Source organism: Phalacrocorax carbo, chromosome 2, assembly GCF_963921805.1.
Source record: "Phalacrocorax carbo chromosome 2, bPhaCar2.1, whole genome shotgun sequence".
NCBI classification, from domain to species: Eukaryota; Metazoa; Chordata; class Aves; order Suliformes; family Phalacrocoracidae; genus Phalacrocorax; species Phalacrocorax carbo.
This window is the reverse complement of record NC_087514.1, coordinates 56,505,370-56,525,595: the sequence shown is the minus strand read 5'-3', so window position 1 is coordinate 56,525,595 and position 20,226 is coordinate 56,505,370. Positions and strand designations below refer to the sequence as shown.

The 20,226-nt window shown below is 41.3% G+C and overlaps 1 protein-coding gene across 7 annotated transcripts in view; it reads right to left on the bottom strand.

Moving 5' to 3' along the window:
* MTCL1 (microtubule crosslinking factor 1) overlaps window positions 1–20,226 on the bottom strand; it is a 110,774-nt gene that overhangs the window by 87,261 nt on the left and 3,287 nt on the right. For all 7 annotated transcript variants that reach the window (XM_064442989.1, XM_064442990.1, XM_064442991.1 and 4 more), the window contains exons 2-3: window positions 10,447–10,671; window positions 8,807–8,965 (exon numbers count right to left, since the gene is read on the bottom strand). In XM_064442989.1, the coding sequence (XP_064299059.1) occupies window positions 8,807–8,965; window positions 10,447–10,671 (384 nt within the window). The remainder of the gene's footprint in view (window positions 1–8,806; window positions 8,966–10,446; window positions 10,672–20,226) is intronic.

Here is a 20,226-nt window from a genome sequence, read left to right as displayed (position 1 = left end):
TTTGGCATGAATTGGGTTTGTGAAAAGAGTGAGATGGGTGAAAGTATCCTTATCTGTGGCAAAAAAGAAACAGGTTATTTACAGAAAGCAGAAAAATGTGCAGGTTAAAGGTCACTTGAAGACTCACAGCGGCTCAATTCCACCTCTTTGCCTCTTAAACTGTTTTCCTAACCTACTTGCACCGACCAACTCCATTTTTCCATTCCAGGGGAATGAAGAACTTCTTGACGGATCCAGGTGACACGTGACACACCACCAAGCTGGGTTGCTTGACAGCCAGCAAGGCTTTGGGCAGTGCATCTAGGCTTACCAGCACAGTGCCAGGCGTAGAGAAGGGGGAAAGCCCAGTGCCATAGCTTGTGGCAATGTAAAACTCAGCAAGATGGTCAGATCTTTCCCCCTCATTCATCCTCTGACAGCTTGAGTAGTGTGATGTTAATAATTCATGTTATCTGTGCAATAAGTTACATTCTCCATTTAAAAATAGAGCTAGAGAAGCAAATGTAAATAATTAATTTGAGAAGAGAAATAATCAATTAACCCTTTCAAAGAAGGACAAAAATCAATAGCTCTGACTTTTTTTCACCTGCCTAAGCATTCCCGGACAGTGCCGTCCCTGTGGCTGCCAATACTCTGATGCAACACTTATTCCTAGATGCAGCATCGCCACAACAAAACCCACAGGCAATCTGGAAAATTTGGTCAGAAACTACATATCTCACGAAGCTCCTTTTCTCACCCTGACAGACTGTCTCTTCCTCTTTTCCGTCCCGCTACCCAGAGTTCCAGATGCTGGGATGAAATTACTGGTGATGTGAGATGAAAACAGTTGGCGCCTGCTTACAATGAGCCAGCCAAAGCACCGCAGGAAAGCTGTGCCTTGCAGGAGTGGCAGCACCAAGTTTGCTGGTGATGCCAGCTTGCACCGAGCACCAAAGGAAGGGTGCTTTTCTACACGTTTATATGCCCTTTATTCTTCAGCTGGAGCTCCCTGATATGCTCAAAGGCAGATTCATGTAGGATATGTGCTTGCTCCTCTGAGCCCTGGGAGGAAAGCAGGGAAGGCAGGGTGCGAGGCATCTCTGAAACCATGATGCCCTGGGTACCCATCTCCACCCCAACCACGGTATGACAGAAGAGTCACAAAACAGTAGCTGATCTGAATTTCACTGCAGAGCAGAAAGATGAGGGATATTCCTAATTAACTTCAGTGTACACTTGGCTGTGGATATTCAAGCTTTAACTCCCAGCTTCTGCTCAAGAACAGCAGCATGCTGCAAAAATTTCCTTGCCGTGGAGCAAAGTCTTGCCCATACCTTGGCAAGGAAAGCAACGGGTACTATTTTCAACAAGGACTTATGCCCCAATTGAAATGTGGTTTAGAATACGGAAAGCATGCCCTAATTTCCCTCCCCCCACCCCCCAAACAACACTTGAAGGTTTTGCTATCAATTTTTTACAAGGGCTGGCTGAAGAAAACCTTCAATTATGCTGTGGATAGATTAAGGGGTGAAATGAAAAATAAACCCGTATTTTTCCCATGGAAGTTTTATATGGATGTCACAGAGGCTACAGTTTGTTTGCACTGTCACTGCTGAAGCCCATGTGAGAGACAGCAGGATTATTTTTGGTAACTGAGTGAAGGATGGGGAAGACCAATACACAATTTGAGCTTTGTGGAGGTTATCTCCATGCCAGTCTCTGTTATTGAAAGAGTAGCAGTCTCTTAGTTACTGAAAGACTTCTGCTACATAGTAAGAAAAACACACAACAAACGGAGCATAGAGGAATTTCAGTTACTATACAAAGAAGGTTTCCTTATAACTAACAAGCACCTGGACAGTTATGCAGCTATGGTAGGTCGTTGTTCCTGTAAATGCCATCACTTAAACATAATTTCTCCATATGCAAAAGCCAGTTGAGGTCCGCCAAAGTATTTGGGAGCGAGGCCATTGAGTGAGTGAGTTAGAGGAAGCCCACATCTGGGATGAGAGGCTCTGCTCAGGCAGAGTGACAGAAGAGCAGGGGGTTGTGCATGATATAAAACTCTGGATCTGTTCAGCAGAGTCACTGTTACTTTCTCTCAAACCCCCTCACTTCAAACATCCTAATAGGATTTGGAAGCAGTGTCAGATGATTGCTGGCAAGCATGGATGAACAGCAAATACCTAGAAAATAAAGACTAGCTAGAACTTGGTGGCAATTTCTTTGATAAATCATAAATTCAGATGCAGACACTGTTGGGGGAGCATTTATAAACATAAGAGACTGACACAAAACATTTCGAAAATTTTGGGGGCTTTTTTTTTTGTTTAAATCTATTTCTAAAACCTCTAAAAAGAAATACTGACCGTGCATTAGAAGATGTATAATATAATTCCTTGGAATAAAAAAAAGAATTTTGTTACTGAGTTTGCTTCTTAACGGCTGTACATTTTGAGTTGAGCTAGATCCAGTCCCATGCCTTCCCTCCACCCTGTTTGTTGGTACCAACACCGAGCAGGCCATTTCACTATCCTGAAATGCGTAATGAGTATAAATCATTCACTGTGGTTTAGGTAACAATGCATTATTTATCACAGTGAAAAAAAGATACTGGAGACAAAATGGTGCTGAGGTAAAACTTCCATGCAGTTAATGGTTTTAGTTGTGATTATTGCACAAGACTTCATTACTTACAACTGTCACAGGCAGTAACTTCTAAGCTGGGTTACTGAGTAAACGTGGTGATCTTGCTTAGCCTTTTTAATGTTATTTGAATTTATAGCTTACAAATCTTCTCTTTGCCCTGTTTTTTCAGAAAATTCCCATCATTTAAAGTCACTGATAACTAAGAAAAGTCATATATTACAAAAATCAAAGATTTTTCAAAGTATAGCCCCTGTGAGTAAATTTCATTTGAGAAATGACTGAAGAACATTACATGCTACCTGAATAAACACGTATAAAGTCCTAGTTGATGAAAACACGGGCAATATTTTCTACAAACAAGTGTGTTTTCACCAAGAATAGTTTCTTTACCATTTGAATATTATTTTACTCCATGAATTTATATGAGAGACAAGAGGGAAAAGTGATTTCAGATTGGAATAATCATGCTTTACACACATGCTGCATGTATTATGCCCTACTTAAAAGGTTCAAGACAATGAAAATCAGACTGTCATGCTCAGCTCTAAGAAGTAGCCTCCAGATTTCATTTTGCTATATTATGTTTATAGAGCTAAATTCTTCTATCATCAAAATGCTCTCTACCTTCAGTGATGCCAAGCAGAGTAGTGCATATGCACTTTGGAGCAAAATTTGTCTGTAAATAATATACCTGTAATGTATATATGTACTGTAAATATATACTCATCTTGTATATTGTATATACTCATCTTGTATATTTCCGTCACTTTTATAAGCATCTGAATGCAGCTTTTCACTCTTAAAAGGAAGTTTTTTTAACAGAAAAATTACTTTGACCTTTAAAAGCAGCAGTTCTTGTGTGCCTCAAAATTCAGGTGCTGCAGGGGGAGAGGGTAAGCTCAGGCATGACAGCATCCCCATTAGCAAGTAAACCTTGGATGAAAGAGCCCTGAGAGAAGCCACTGCCCCAAAAAGCCCACAGGTAACCTGGGAAAGCCCATTAAGTTTTCATCTCAGCCTGTGTCCTAGAGAGATGTGTTGGAGGCATTGCTAATGTCCAGTGGACTTGCACTTCTTTCCTCTCATGTGGAAATGAATGAAAACAGCATTCCTTGCCTTCCCATTTTGCCTCTGCCTGCCTTTGCAAAAATACCAGTGAATGCAAGCTGCAGCCAGGATCCTCCATCAGCTGGAAGTGATTTTCTGAGTGAACGTGCTTGGAGAACAGCACTTGTGACCCTAACAGTCCCAACAGCTTGGAGGGGTCTAAGCAGAAATTATTTCACCTGAAGTTAGCAGCTGGCCACGAAAACCTCGGTGTCATGGGGGAGGTCGCTGCTACACCAGAGGTCCTTGCAAGAGAGAAAGCAGCACCTCTGGTTGCTCCCCCTCTGGTCCTTCTGCTTTCAGCAGCGATAAAGAGAGACTGTCACCTGCTCGGTACAGCCGTCCCACAAGAAATAGATGCCCCTTTCTTCCCAATTACACAATTCTCATTCATTTCTTGCTTAACCATTTCATAGTATTCACATCAAATCTTTCGGCAGCTGCTACCCCCGTCCCTAATCCTCCCCTCTCTTTGTCCGGTCCAGCAGGGCTACCCTTCCCCAGCAGTGTCAGCGCTGCCGCAGCCGTGCTCCTTTCTCTTCCCTGGCTCACAACGCCAAACCCAGACAAAGAACACCAGAAAATGCACGTTTAGCAGCTGCAGACAAGCGACTGACTCATTCTCCCCATGGGGAACAGGAGCAGGTCCTGTGCCATCTCAGCGCATTTCTACAACAAGTAGCAAAAATGGTTTACTCTTTCCCAGGTATGGAGTTTTTAGAGAGACGATTACTCTGAGAGGTATTACTTGCAGGGGGATTAATGATCACTGTACATAAAGGCACCTAATGCTTGCCAAGCATGATTTCATAGTTGTTCAAACTATTAAACTATTAAAGATAGATCATCTAGTTGTGAAACATCTTTGCTGAGAAAATATAAGAAAGGCGTTCCCTAAAGATGCCATGGTGGCTCCAAGAAAATGATGTTTGCGATGGGTTAGATGTTGAGTGGAAGATGTTCAGATCTCAGAGAAAATCCACTTGCTGTTGTCAAGCCTTTGAGAAAAGACCTGGTTTGTAGAGGGTCAGGAGCAAATTGGTAAGGGATTTGAACTGGTGCAAAGAATGGAAACTTTGGAAAGAGTTTTCTGAATGCTTGCTGGTTGACCAAGTTAAATTCTTAATATACATCAGTATTTCTCATGAGTTGAATTGGGATATTAGGAAGGGGGAAATGACAGTTGCAGGGATGTTGCTGAGGTAATCTGTTAGAGATGAAGTAATTTTTTAATCTCCTGGCAGCCTATTGACTCAAACGGCAATGTTAATAACCTAGGCAACAAGAGAAAAAAGCAAGGAAGCCTTGGCAGTGCTATGTGTACTTATTGAATCTGTGAGGGTACGCTGCCTTTGCTTCTAAAGTTATAAGGAAGAAGCAGCTTTTGTAAGTCACAGAAAATCCTAGAAAATTCCTTGAAGGGACAGTTCTTAGAGACATCCCAGTTTTGCAAGGATATGCTACAAAGAAGTGTTCACAGCAGTAGGAAAATTCTGAAGCTCTTACAGAGAATGCCACAAAAAAGGCATCAGAGGGAGGGCCAAAACCAGTTGAAAAGTTCACAGAAAAAAAAAAAAAAGGGGGGGAAGAGTTGAAAAAGGGAAACTGAAAAAGTAGGTGAATGTAATCGTGGAAAAAACCTCAATGAACCACAGTGCTGCAGCGGTTAGAGAAGACTGGAGAAGAAAACCTTGGTACACTCAGTAAAGTAAAAAAATATTTAGAGAAAAAACATTATTACCCGATGAAAGAAGTAGCTTCAAAAGACTCAGTGGAAGTATTTCAGGCAGGAGTAGCAGAGTGATGAGCCTACACAGCGATAAACAAAATCTGAAAAAAAATTAGGAAGCATTATGTGAAAGGAAAGCACTGTCTTATCTTTTGGCTAAGAGGACTGAAAAAAAAAGGAGTAGCATGATGGAAGCAAAGTGAATGCCAGGGTGCTGATGAAAACCTTCAGAGAAGAACGGTGCCTAAGCGGAAGACATCAGAAGTCAATAAAATCCACAAGTATTGGTAAAAAATCCTTACCGATCCAGATCTTAGCTCAAAATACTTCTAATACAAAATGCTGCAAAAGGCTGGAGGGATGGAGTATGCTTGTGGAAATCGACGAAAACAGGGGAAGAGGTGGCATTATCCTAAAAACCTCTGATCAGTGACTCACTGATGATCTGAGAGCTCCTTATTGAAACTATCAGTGAAAAAGAGAATATTTTGATGATGGGGAGTACCTGGCAGATACCAGAACAAAACAAGAGACTAGATGTGGTTTTGACAGGTTATGCAAAAGCTTCTGAAAGCATGTCATGAAATAGGAATCCAGATGTATCGGGGACTGGTGAGGGAAGTCCATTAACTACGGACACAGCGGTAGGAGAGCATTGTGAAGGACATGGCAGGTGAATTCTTGCCACCCTTCCTCTTTGTTGTAACTTTGCTTCTATTATTTGCAAAGCTGAGACACGCTAAGAGATGTTATTTAGTGACAAAAGAGGAAAGCCTATCTCACATCTACTTAATAAAACAACTTGAAATTACATGGTCAGGAGGAGGCAAAAATCAATTTCACAGTTAAAACTGCAAGGTTTTTTTGAAGGAAATAAGAATTTTATGTAGGCAGAGCAAGGCTGTGTGTATTTCACACCAAAAAAAAATCCTGTTGAAAGTATCACAGGAGATCAAAACAGGAACTGGGGCAAAAGAATCCATAACAGCACTAAACATCGTAAATGTTAGGAATTCTTCGAAAGATTATGATAAAAAATGAAGGTGGCTTTAAAGAAAGAGTGCTTTGAGACACGTGTACAATTCCTAAAGACATTTCAGCATGAAAAATACATTAAAGTTAATCAACATATATGCCATCCACTGCAGTGAGAAACGGGACCCGAGGGAATTGTGTGGCAGGGCAAAGCTGAAGTTAGCACTAAATTAAGCAATAAACATGAATGCAGATATGAGAAAACCTTTCTGTTGATCAGAGGGTGATAGAGGAAAAGGGATGAGAATAGTGAAGGATATTACAGAAAATGAGCATATGGTGACAGCGAGCTATATCAGAGAGCAAATACTGTCTAACTGGGTCTTGGGCAATGCTCCAGGACTGGATAGGAAAGATGCTCCTTCTAAGTGTCAGCCTTTAGATAGACAAGATGCATAGTCAGGGATGATTGGGAAGAAGCTACATGGCCTTTGGGTGACTTTTCTCCTGGTATATAAAGCACTAGTTTTCCTACTGCATGTCTATAATACATTCTTTTAGAGATTTGTACACATTAAATGTTCCTATGGAGGCATTGCTTCTGGTAGTTACTTGAACACATCTTGAGGCAAGAATGTTTTTCTTTTAATTTTTCAGCAACGTCAATAACATTGAAACACATATTTAGCTGGCACACATATCACTGTGTTTCTCCAACATTTGGCTCATCTGTCCCAAACCTCCATATTCTCACCTACTGTGACCTTGTGAAATTCTGACTCCCAGAGAAACCACCACTCATGACATGAAAAACCAGACTATCTCTACTACTACTACATATTATGCTACATCTTATGCCCTGCTGTGCCTCCAGATCAGTATGAAAACATCTCATTATCTACCTGCCATTAACGGGCCAAAGTCTGCTTCCAAAGTCATGGTACATTCACTTCACCTTGCAATGCAGCAGAGAGACAGTTGACTTAATTGGGCTTCCCTGCCCTGCTAGGCTGCAGCAATCTAAGAAGCAGAGTAAATTCAGCCTGGTTAGAGCTAGCTTGAGGCTCCAGCACTGCTGGACTAGTTCTTTCCCACTGCTCACCCACAATTTAGTTTCTCAAACTGTTTAATCCCAAGAACCATCAAGCAGTATCTAGTGGACCTGTGTGTTCATCAACAACAAGCAATACATTCGGTACTGTGGATGACACAGTATTTTTGTATGGAATATAGACTGCAGACCATGTAATATGGTATCATGTCCATTAAGCACAGCATTCACATATAACATTGAGAAAGAAGAATAGCTAAAACGTCATGCAGACTTCATTTTTTGTGTCAGGCTCCTGAGTAATCTAAGCAACACTGATAATTACACTGGCTGATGATCTGTCCTGTTAGGTACAAAATGCTCCAAAACACTGGAATCCCCATAACCCAAACACACAGAGAAATTAAATGGGGGTTGTCCTTATAAAACTGAGTCAGGCTTTGTGCCAGTTGACTCGCAAGCATTGTTTGAAAGATTAAAATAACACATAATTGCACCAGCTCTCTAAATCTGACCAGGGATCAGAGGATAAATGTCTTACCTCATTATGTTTAAATGCTCTATCTCAATCTGGTTTAAAACAGAGCACAGGCTGTGAGCTGCCAGTCTGCTGTACTGTTAAGAGAGCAGAAATACTGCTACAGACTGGGATGTGGGCTCCAGCAAAGAGGCCTGCTTAGTATTTGGCTTCCTGGCTCCTCAGCTCACTTGCTTCCAAGGATCATCACTTCACCCAATATGACTGTGTGTCAGCTCCAATTGAAATGATCCCTTTTCTCAAGAGACAGCATTTCTGTGCCTGAAGTGCAATGTTATTTATACATTACAGATCACATTCCTGCTGCCTAGCTCATGCTGGTGGCTCCCACTGTCACCACTGAAGAGCACCAGCCAAAGCGGCGGCTTGTCTACCTGAAGTATTCTCTCAGAGACGAGTCATACACACCTCATTTGACTCTCAAATAGGTGCAAGTCCCAGTCTGTGTAAAGGAGAGCCAGAGCTAGCTGGAGTCAAATCAAAGATAGTTTTGCTACAGTAGGAAGAGAGACTTTGAGAAGCCAGTTTAAAATGGGACAGAAACCCTGTGAGAAGCCCTGGACAAAAGCCCCAGCATCACTCCTCTACCTCTCTATTGTTTCTAAATTACCAAAACATTTAGGACATACAGCAAAGGCGAGGAGACCTTTGGGGCAATTGTACAGCATACATCAGTAGGCATTTCATGTAACAGTTAGTCTAAGATGCTTGCATGTCCAATTTCCCATCTAACCCAGCAACACCACTCTGCATGGCTTGCCTGACTGTTACTTACCTCTTTTAACTTGTCCAGCTCATTTTGCAGTGTCTGCTTGGATACTTCCACTTCAATAATTTGCTGCCGAAGGATTTCATTCTCATCTTCTGCTTTGACACGTTTCTCCTCCACGCTCTCCAGCTCATGGTGCAGTCTGACAGAAACATCTTTGGCTACCTGGTCAGAAGAGCACAAACACATGAAGGGGATCCATGAGGAGCAACAGCTACCGCATGTCTCCTACAGTAGGAAGCATATTACAACCCTAGACAGTTGAGCGATTTTTAATTTAATTATGAGGCTGTTGATGAAAGACTCCAAGCCTTCCAAGTACCAAAATGAATATTCATTTTTAATAAAGAAATCCAAGATGAAAATATATTTGATTACCCATCTCCAGCTCCCTCTCCACATTATGCTAAGGCAATGCCATGAACAGCAGGAGGAAAGAAGCAGATACCAAACCTGCATATTAAAGTCCCAGCATATCACGTCAATAAAACAAAAGACGAGGAATTGTGCTGCAAAGTTGACAGGTCATCGATCAAAGCCGCATCCATGCAGCAGTCTCATCCATGCAAAATTGCTGCTCTAGTAGCAATCACAACTAGGCAAGAGTGATACAAAAGCACAGAAATATATGCTAGCTTAGGTTTTCTGCGTCCAGCCTAACAAGAATAAATATTTACTCCAAAAGCATTTGGAAAGGTGATTCGTCATGCAAAATGATGAATTACTGAATTACAAGAAGTCAGCAAAACCAAAGCGAACAAACTAAAAAACCTCAATATCTCCTTCACCCAAATCTATGTACCTGATTTTTACTGAGTAATGTATCATTTCAATTATTATAAGGTTATAATTTATTTTCTGTTATAAAAGAGAAAATTAGGTCTGACATTTTGAAAAGTTTGATGACTTGATATGTCACTCTGGGAACTATGTCGCTGCTGGGAACCAATTATTCCAGTTTCAGAAAGTTTTATGTTTTGCATTTTTAAGTACAAAATGCTTAATAATTCCAGTGGTAAGCAGTCCCTCTCTACAGAAGATGTTTTCAAAACAGCTACAAGATAGCAATATTAAGGCAGAGGAATAAAGCTAGATAAGGATAATGAAAAAAACTGTTTCGGTATGAACGCAATTTTTACAGGAGTTTGTGTTTTTGTGGGAGTAGCATTTTGTTTCTCTGTCTGCCTCACTAAAATATTATAACAGTCTGTTCCCTAATAAGTAACTCATTAGGCAGTAAGAAATGCAACTTTGACTAGGTTTTTTTCAGTTATTTGGCATAAGCAAGAAGAGAAATGGAAGGAAACGGCATGAATTGGGAAAAGCGTATCAGGTTTTGTTTACACAGTTTTGCAAAGCTAAGGTTTTCAGTAAAACCAGTAAAATAAAGCTCTTTAAATCTTTCAAAGGCACAAATGTAACTTGACTGCGTTTCTTTCATTTTGAATCTAAGCACATGTTTTTTCACTCACTAACACATCTTTTTATGATGATAAGCTGCATATTTGTTCTCCACCGCAAAAGAAGGAAATTGGTCCTGACATTTGGAGAACTACTGCCTGTTTCATGTGTCAGCCTCCCTTCCATCGCAGGGAGCCAAATCCTGGTCTGCTCCCTTTCGCTGTGAATATGAATCTCTCACCCACCTTTAAATCTTGCTCCAGGCTCCTAATGAGCTCTCCATCCACATGGCCTGTTTGTGCAACTTTCAAGCTTTTCTGTTCTGCTTTCCTGAGACGATATTGCAGAATGCGGCAATTCTTGTTTGCCCGGTCCAGCTCTCGCCGGAGTTCCTGCAGCTGGTAAACATCTTCCTCTAAATAGCTGTCACGCATTTCTTCCATTTCAGCTCGAAGTTCATCCAGCTCATCCTGTGAGAAGTCAGAACAGTGCTCCATCATACCTCTAAATCTCACCCGTGGGACCAAAATAGGAAACATGCTCACTAGGATACCATATTAATGAAATGATACAGATTGCAACATGCAGCTCCAGAAGTCATAGGAACAGACGTTTTACCCCAACATTGACTAATTATGCTGAACTAAATTAATGAATACCTGTTCTATTTCTTACAATTGCTTTAATAATTAAAAACAGACCAGATGCTTATCTGTCTCCTGAAACTGGTAACACCTTCATTTTACCATCTCTAATTAAAACAAAAAGTGCATAATACTTTGCTACTACCTGTACTGATTCCTTGCTTTATTTAGACCACAGCAAACCTACTTAACTAAGTACCTCAGCATCTCTGTGCAATGTGCCTTTTTAACAATCAGCACTTCCTAAAAATGAAATTGTCCCTTGAAAACTTTAATGAATCTTTACGCCAAATACCAAACTGCCCCATATGAAAATGTTGTCCCATCTGAGCCTAGCACCGTGCACATGCTCAGTAACGGATGGGTTTGGTGCAGGAGAAAGTGGGTTTCTGTTGAGTGCACACACATTTCAATAACAGGACCACAGGGACAAAATAAAACCTGTGCCCGTGGGAATAACCTGGTCGTTCTTTTCTGGGCATCATGAACTGTCCCAATTCCACATTTATACCATGAGCAGCACATGCTCTCTAAAGTCAGATTTAAAGATTTACAGCTGAACAGGATAAACTCTATCATTCCCATTTGTTTAATCTGTGCATGACTGAAGCTCCAGAGCTAAAACTCTTATAAAGGTCTTCCAAGCACATGGGTACAAGCCATTAAACCACTGCATGAGAGGAAAGCTATGACTCTACTAACTTTGAACAAAGTTGGGGGAAAAAAAAAATCAAGAAAAAGAGCTAGAAGGACAATATTTGAAATGAATTATTAATTAATCCACTGGAGCTTTAGTAACAAATGAGGGACAGATCTTGCCTCTGAGCACAGTCCTGACCAAAGGAAGATGTGTTGAACTTCTTTAGGCTCGCTAGTTATGTTAGAATTATAGTGTTACTCCTACCAAAATCCCATCCACGTATAAAAACTCCAGTATTTATCCAGCTACGTTTCAACTTCAGTTATTTGAGCCAGCATAAGTCAAATTTTGGGTAAGCACAAGGCTTGTTATTTCCAAAATGAGCACTTTGGGCTCAGCAGCGAGGCTTCGCTCCACCAGTACAGCCCTCCCAGGGCTCTACATAGTTCTCCCTAGATGCTCAGAAAGGACAGACAGGTTTTCTCACAAGCTCACTATATTGCTATACATTCTCAATTTATTCTGATTTCTGCTGTAGGGGCATCCTGTCCCACAATCTCCCTGGGAGAGCTGCAGGAGTAGGATATTTGTGTGGATGGAGAAGCTCAAGGGTTACGCCCCAGTGAGCTGGCTCATGCTCCCACCATACACTGTCTGAAAAGGAATAGTGTAAGCACAGTAGCAGAAGTTACCCTTGCAGCAATGACATCCTCAGACGTTGCAAATACATTAATTAACCACAAATAGCAGACTGTGAGGAAGCAAACGAGCTCTGCAGACCAAACCCAGCAGGATTCTTTCAAGACAATTTATGGTCCGGGCCCTATCTACTCCTCTTCAGGGTATAGCCAAATATTCTGGCCAGTTTACAGCCAACACACTGGTGGAGTTTTCATAAATGATTGATATTTTTAAAAAGGAAAACATAGAAACATGAGCTTGAGCAAACTGGAGAGGAGACCTGTTTTTCTTTTTAATGTACACACTTTTTCACTATACTTCACATTTATAGACACTTTAAAGAGGTAAAGTAAAAGTCGACCCAGTAAAGATGGAGATGCAGAAGAAAATGTCAAGGTTTTAGAAACTGGTCAGAAAGTAGCAGTGGCTTTTGAACGTAAGAAAAGGAGTACGCTTTTGTGTTACCAGTTTCTTAACTAGGTATTTTGGCTAAGTTAGTCATACCAAAAGTACAGTCTTTACCTGTCAGAGCTAATACAGCCCTCTGGGATGAACAGGACCAGAGCTATTGCTTAGGGCTGTCTGCAGACTCAGGAGTTTAATCTACCTCAAGTAGATTTAAGTTCAACTAACTTTTTAATATCATCTTCAGAATGTTAATGTTACATTAATAATTTGGTTGTAAATTGAGAATTTTGAAACACAAATCCACAATAAAGGAAAACATCTGTCATCACCAGATTAATGGGATCTGTTTTATAATCTGATGTTTACATTTGAGAACTAAGCAATGGCTTTTGTGTATCAAGTGGCTAGCAAAGAGCAAGGATAATTCTATTGCTCATCTCTTAAACTTTCTTCTTATCTGTATCAGGTTTTGGAATTATTAAATCTGCTTGGTTCCTAAAGACAAACGATCCACATTATTTGACTTTCAAGCATTTATTACAACCAAATTTGGAAAGTGAAACTGTTGTGGTTTAACCTCAGCCGGCAACCAAGCACCCCACAGCCACTCGCTCGCTCCCTTCACAGAGGGATGGGGGAGAGAATTGAAAAAGTAAAAGTGTGAAAACTTGTGGGTTGAGATAAAGGCTGTTCAATAGGGAAAACAAAAGCTGCGTGCGGAAGCAAAGTAAAACAAGGAATTCATTCACTGCTTCCCATGGGCAGGCAGGTGTTCAGCCATCTCCAGCAAAGCAGGGCTCCATCAAGCGGAACAGTTACTTGGGAAGACAAACACCATAACTCCAAACACCCCCCCTTCCTCCTTCTTCCCCCAGCTTTGTGTGCTGAGCATGATGTCATATGGTGTGGAATATCCCTTTGGTCAGTTGGGGTCAGCTGTCCCAGCTGTGCCCCCTCCCAGCTCCTTGTGCACCCCCAGCCCTCTCACTGGTGGGTGGGGTGAGAGGCAGAAAAGGCCTTGACTCTGTGCAAGCCCTGCTCAGCAGTAACGAAACCATCCCTGTGTTATCAACACTGTTTCCAATGGAAATCCGAAACATAGCCCCATACTAGCTACTATGAAGAAAATTAACTCTATCCAAGTCAAAACAAGCACAGAAACTCACATCATTTTAAACAACCCAGTCCCTGAAACAGTCATCCCATTGAAACTGAATATTCCCAAATCCTCTCAGTGGGCATGGGAGCTCTCCCAGCCTTAAGAGTCACCCTGTCTCCATTGGAGACTTGAATCCAATGTCTTTCCTCCCACCAAATAAGTTCCCCAAAGAGCTGCAAGCGTTGACATGAGCTATATTTCAGGAGATAGGCCTGCCTGTTACCTCCAGGAAAGAAGAAGTCTTCTCAACCCCCCTTAACAGTACAACTCTGACTTTGCAAGTTTGGTGTTGTTTTTTTTTTTCGGTCATGCTTGCCTCTGGCTTTGGTTATAAATACACAGCTTGCTTTTCTCTAGTGTAATTTTGCAGATAAACAAAAATTTAGGATACAGTCAAGAAAGCTGTCCTTTAAAACCTCGCACAGTTCACCTCTCAGATTTATTTTTTTGAATTGAGATTCTTTTCCACAGTTAACTTTTTTCCAACTCCCGAAACTTTCGTATAGAAATCAGACTGTGTCCTAACCCCTTGTATTTGGGAATATAGCATCCTTTGGACAAGCTTTAAAACACAGCAACATACATGCAAACACAATGAAGGCACAAACAGTTTTGACCGTATAAGGAGCAGAAACCTCGCCGTATGGGCTGCATGCAGCGCCAGCCCGCTTCCTGCTGTATTACTGCAGTGCCTGAGGCTTGGACCTATGTAGTCTGTCCAGCCCAGGGAGGAAAAATCCAAACGGGACAGATTAAATCTCTTTGAATAGCAAGATGAAGTCCTATTTTTATATATTAAAAATATATATACAGGAGCATGTCACCTCTGAAATGTCAAAATACAGGAAAATGGTATGTGGTTCAGATTTTCTATGACAGCGCACATTTGTAGATGCTGGGATAATCTTTTAGTAGTTACAGTAAAGACATAATCTTGCTCTAGATACAGGCCACCAAACCAGTGGCAAGGGTTTAGATGCTTCCAGTTCATAACAGCTTATTCTCCTTGGCAGGTACCTGTGATTCTGCTGTAGACGCTGAAACCTTGTGTTAGCATCTCCTCAGTCAGAGCTGTTATGATTACACCTACGAAATCAGGACAGCTTGAACTCCTCTTCTATAGTGATGCGCACACACAAAACAGAGAAAGCTAAGTTAAAGACCCAGGGAAGTGGAAATTCCAACTGAAACTGCGATGGTCCTACTTACAAAACGGGCAAACCTACCACTTTGAAGGAAAACATATCAATCATTAGTGAAATCAAGGGTAAATGCAGCAAAGCCAGAACCTTAAAAATCCCAAACTTGGTAGTTCGCAAAAAAGATGCTTTGGCTGTAGAGGCAGTGGAAATACTAGATAAACCCAATCCCTGACTTCATTAAAATGTATTGTTTGTTACTATTATTATTGTGAGTGAGAATTAAAGCTCTCTCAGAAGGTATTGAGCTTCATACTGTGGACTTTAATATTGTAAAACTGAAGAAAGAGATCAAAACAGGCACTTAAAAGTAATTAAAGCAAACAAGTAAGAAAGCGGCCATCCCTCTTTATGCATCTAAAAAATGGAGAGCCTGCTCCCTTCCTTAAACAGGGAGGACCTGCTCCAGCATCCCAAAGTGGCAATTGAAATTGGGAGGTTAAGTGCTGGCGTAAGAAGCTTCACTTTGCTGTACGTTCCTGTAGGGGATGAGAGCCTCCTCTTGATCCCTTTTAATTTAATGGTAATTATGTTATTACTTTCAGCAAGAACAGCACCAGGCAGAGAATCCTGGAAGAAAGAACACTGTTTAGAAAAAAGGTAAACTGCTTTTCTTTCCAGATGTCACCTTGGCCTTCAGAAAGAACAACTGGAAGTGTGGGAAAGAAAATAACTTTCTAACTGGCAGCTCTTTCCAAATTCGCAGTAAAAATCCAAGTTGCTCCTGAGTCTAACCACTTATGGTTTCAGGTACTCGGCCCAAATTACTTCCTAAAGGCCAGCTATTTGGGGGTCTAATAGGGATCACTCATCTGACATTCACGGGGTGGCTGTATGAACACAGGGCCACACTTAAATAGCTGCTCCATTTGCAGGATTCCGTAGACTTCACTGCAAAAGCAATAGAATAAGGATTCAACTGTTTCCCTGTCAGTCTACAAAGCCAAGGTGAACTGGCTGAAAGGGGAAAGCCTGTGTGCAGTTTACATTGCTGTGTAGCCCAAATACATACTGATGGTGTCATTTCACATCTGTACTGTGCAAATTGAAGACTTGCCTCTCAGAAGAGAAGCCATTATCTCATTAATACCTTTAGTGATGTCATGCTTGTTTATTATTGATTTAATTTATAATGAAGTATAATTAAAGGTAAATTATAGGAATATGACCTGTTTAGGATTCGTAAAAAAAAAAAAAAAAAAGGAGAGAGACAGAGAAAAAGATTCAGGCCATGCAGCTATTACACTAAGTAACCCATACTCATATGAGTCATTCTCACTGAAAAGACCAGGAATACTTGCACAACTGATGGGCTTTGACTACCTGGCCAGTCTGGTTGAGATCCATAATGAGGTTTGAAAGTAAATTTTCCAATCATCCGCACTGACCATGCACTCATTCAGCCCACAGAGCATGCAAGAACCAGATTCCTTCTGAAATAAAATAAACAGAGACCTACACTCCAAGGTCAAACCAAATGCGCTTCATTACTCGAGTCCTTTGGACAACTGTAAAACACACGCACAATGGGGATGTTTCATTCAAGGGGCCAGACTAAATACAGTCCAAAGTAAGACCCCTAAACTGCATTAAAAGATAGCAGTAGGGGCATCAGGACCAGGTGCACCTAGGTCAGCCTGCTGGGCTAACCTCACTGAGCTGAATTACTGGTTAATACAGAAAAGGCTCTTAACTCAGAGCGTGGATAGAGACTAAAAACTGGAACCCAACCATGAGTCAAAAAAAAACCCCAAGCCAAATTTTGGAAATTACTATTTGGGAGAAATTATATGCAGAAAATGGCATGAAAGATGTATGGATACTGAAGTCATTGCTATGCATTTACAGTTACATATATTAGTAAACTGAAAGTCTTTAGGCTCCATTGAATTAGCATGCATCAGCGTCCAGAAGTTATATACTAACTTGGATATATCTGCAAACTAGGAAGACAAAAACATACGAAACCAATAAACTGTACAGTATTTAAGAAAATGCAAATGAAGGATGAAATTCAATGTCTATGTAATAAGTATTTATTAATTTAGCCAAGTCATATTTATAGATTGTGACAGTACTATTTTCTAAATAGGAGGTTATTTAACATACATTCAATCAAACAAGGGGAGAGTGAAGAAGGGAAGAGGGCCAGAAGTTGAAGTGGGTAGCTGCTATTGTGCTGGAGGACCCAGAACTTCTAGAAAGTCCTTGGTAAATCTAAGATTAATGAACTGTGATTTTACATAATCTCTGCTTTTGTATTTTAAATAACTCAAACTGTCTGTATGTATGAGATGATGCTGCTTCTAAGGAATAAACACATCCCCCGTATCTCTTTACAGCAGAACTGCAGCAGGCATAAATAAGCTCTAAAAGGCTTTGGCTGGGAAGAAAGCAGCAACCATTATTTTTGCCTCTTGCAAAATACGTTAATGAACTTAAAGGCCCTGGGCTTCTGATATTATTGTATAGCTCTCAAACCAAACTACTTCACCAGTCACGCACTGATCCGACGTTGTTTGAAGCTTGTGCACAAAATAAGATGAGAACTGAAAAATCGTAGGACCATGAGTACCAGCTGGCTTCAGGACTGGTTTAAGTTCGCAGGATCTGAGAGCGAGAGCAGCGCCTGGCAGCTTTTCTGCTTCATTCAAGCATTAGCCCCAGTATTGTTTCAACACATTTCCTCAACTGGGGCGCTTGAAGCCTTTTGAGCAGTCATTTGTCTAGTGCAACATTGATATCATCTATTGAGGGGCCACCAAGGGAAACTATTGCCCGGTGCATCACACAGCTAATCCCTTACAGGCACCGTGGGGCTTGACAGGGACGCAGCTGGGGCTAACAAGGCACACGGCCTCCCTATTCGTCCCCAAAGTGATATCTCCCTCCGACAGCTGACCATCCCTCCGGCCAAGCCTGGCCTTGCAGTTTTGTGCCCTGGGCAGGGTTATCACCTCCGTTCTCTTCAGGATCGACGGTCACCAGGCGTGAAAAGCAGCACGTCAAGCAGAGATGGGGGACAAGCTTTGTTTTGCTAACCCTGGTAACCCTCACTAAACGGAAGAAAATTGGTCCCATCGCTTCGCATCATTTTTGCTCTGCAAAACCTTTTGACATACACAACTCCCTGCGGGTTAATAAAAGAAATGGTGGTATTACTCCTCATGAGTTCATCTCAATCCTACGGAATCAGAGATGTACAGTTTCAAGGGAGCTGAGAAATACAGTGTAACCTCATATGACACACACTGTGATTTTAAACAAAAATGAACATCTTTTAGATGTATCAGAGAGCAAGAAGAGGCCTGGAGTGTCCCTTTATTAAGGTTACATTATACAATCCAGCATACATCTCAGATAAAAATGAATATAGAAAGAAGAAAGACAAAGCAAGATAAACAAGACAATTATCTAACAAATCCAGGATAGTTTAGAATATATTTTTGTGCTAGTCCACACTGTAGCCACATCTCTGGCCTGTTGAACTTACACCAACACACACACAAAGAGAAGGGCCGGTAAAGCAAAGCAGAGCAAGCACCGTTTTTGTTTTACGGGCCATACAAAGTGTTATGCCTCACGTAGAAGGCTGGTTTCACATTGTGGCCATGAAGGATGTAAAGGGAAAAGGGTCGTGTGTCACGACTAAGATACCACTGCTGTTTCTGCTAGCATGTCTATTTAATTAAAACAGTCTGAATTAAACTTCGGCTGAGATAAAGCAAGAACATTTTTAATTGCTAAAAACTGGGTCCTCTTCCTTAGGATCCCTCATCCTTCAGAGGGCTCTATACCACAGAGAGCTTCTTTCAAAGTTTCCCAAGGACTTGCACAGTGCATGACGCTTCTCCACGTGCTGGATGCATTAAAGTAATCCTGAAAAACAACTCCTCGTGCGGGCAGTATTTTGCTATTACTAACAGGACTGGCTAGCAATAACTAAAACTTTACCTTCCACTAGCACTTACTGATGACCTCCTGGCTCCACGGTCAGGCACCATGACATAATATCTCTCTTACACATCAACAAATACATGACACCTTTTAAATGCTGCTGTAGTATTGCAGTCTTCCCCCATAGGTAGCTGAAATAAAGTTACACAAGAACTATATGAAACTGAAATCAGTGATGAAATTTCACAGAGGTAGAAGAGATACTTCTCAGTGTAAACACTTCTCAGCCCCTTCACCTACAGGCTTAACTTTACAGATAGCTGATCGCTCCTAGAGCTCATCTAGGATAAAAATCACAGCCCTTGAAAATATATAAGGTGGTAACTTGATATCAGGTTGAGCTCTGGCTCGCAGTATATGAACTCTGAGGAGCTTGCAGCACCAACAGTTTGCCGTGCAAAGGCTTCCATGGAACATTCTGGGAGACTTTATAGCACTTCTTGAGCAGAAGTAAAAACAAATAATTGTGTTTACTTTGTTTTTTCTGGTAGCCTTTTAATCTCCAGAAATCTTTAGCCCTAAGTCTGTGTATAGGTAAATATATAAAAACTATGTTCTACGACCTATGTTCCAGACACGTGAATGATACATGAAAGACCTTCCTATGTGAATGATAAATTTCCCTGAATCGGGCTTTAAAATCATGCGCACGTACTGTTGCACTCCAGCTGCAGGAAGGGATAAGGAAGAGTGAAAACTACGAAATTCGGCATATGGCCACGCTCAGGAAATTAACAGTTTCTTCTGGGATTTATCTAATAGTTTGCCTATTTACAGCTGACAGCTTCCCCATTATCCCTTAGCCCCCTCCAGTGAAAGGAGAAACACAGATTGCTCCAATACCAACCAAGAGAACTGCGTTGTGAACAACACAAGGAACAAACCCACAAGTAAACAACTCAGGGGATGATGTGGTTTTAATTTGCAGAAGGTTTTTATAGGTTTCCCTAGGAAAGGAAAATGGAGTTCGGGAATTCTCCTGATAACTTCCGTGCCACTGGGCTGTTTCCAACCATTTTGAGAGAGGAGCAGAACTGCTAAGACTTCATGCATCTGGGTGGCCAAGGAAAGCGAGCAGGCAGACCATGTACTCATTTCCCTCAGAAGAGGTGACAGTATGAGCTTGCGGCTTTCTAGGCACCAGTACGTGCCCGCTGGAAGTCAACTGAGACACAGAGCCACAAGAAACCTGTCTGTATTATCCTACTCACCTCAGAAATACCTGTAGCATGAAAAAGTCATAGTCCAAATCAAAGAAAATTGGGGCACAATTGTGGTAGATGATGAAGACATCAAGGTGAAAGACCTGAAGGCACTGTTGCACAGGGTGAAAAGTT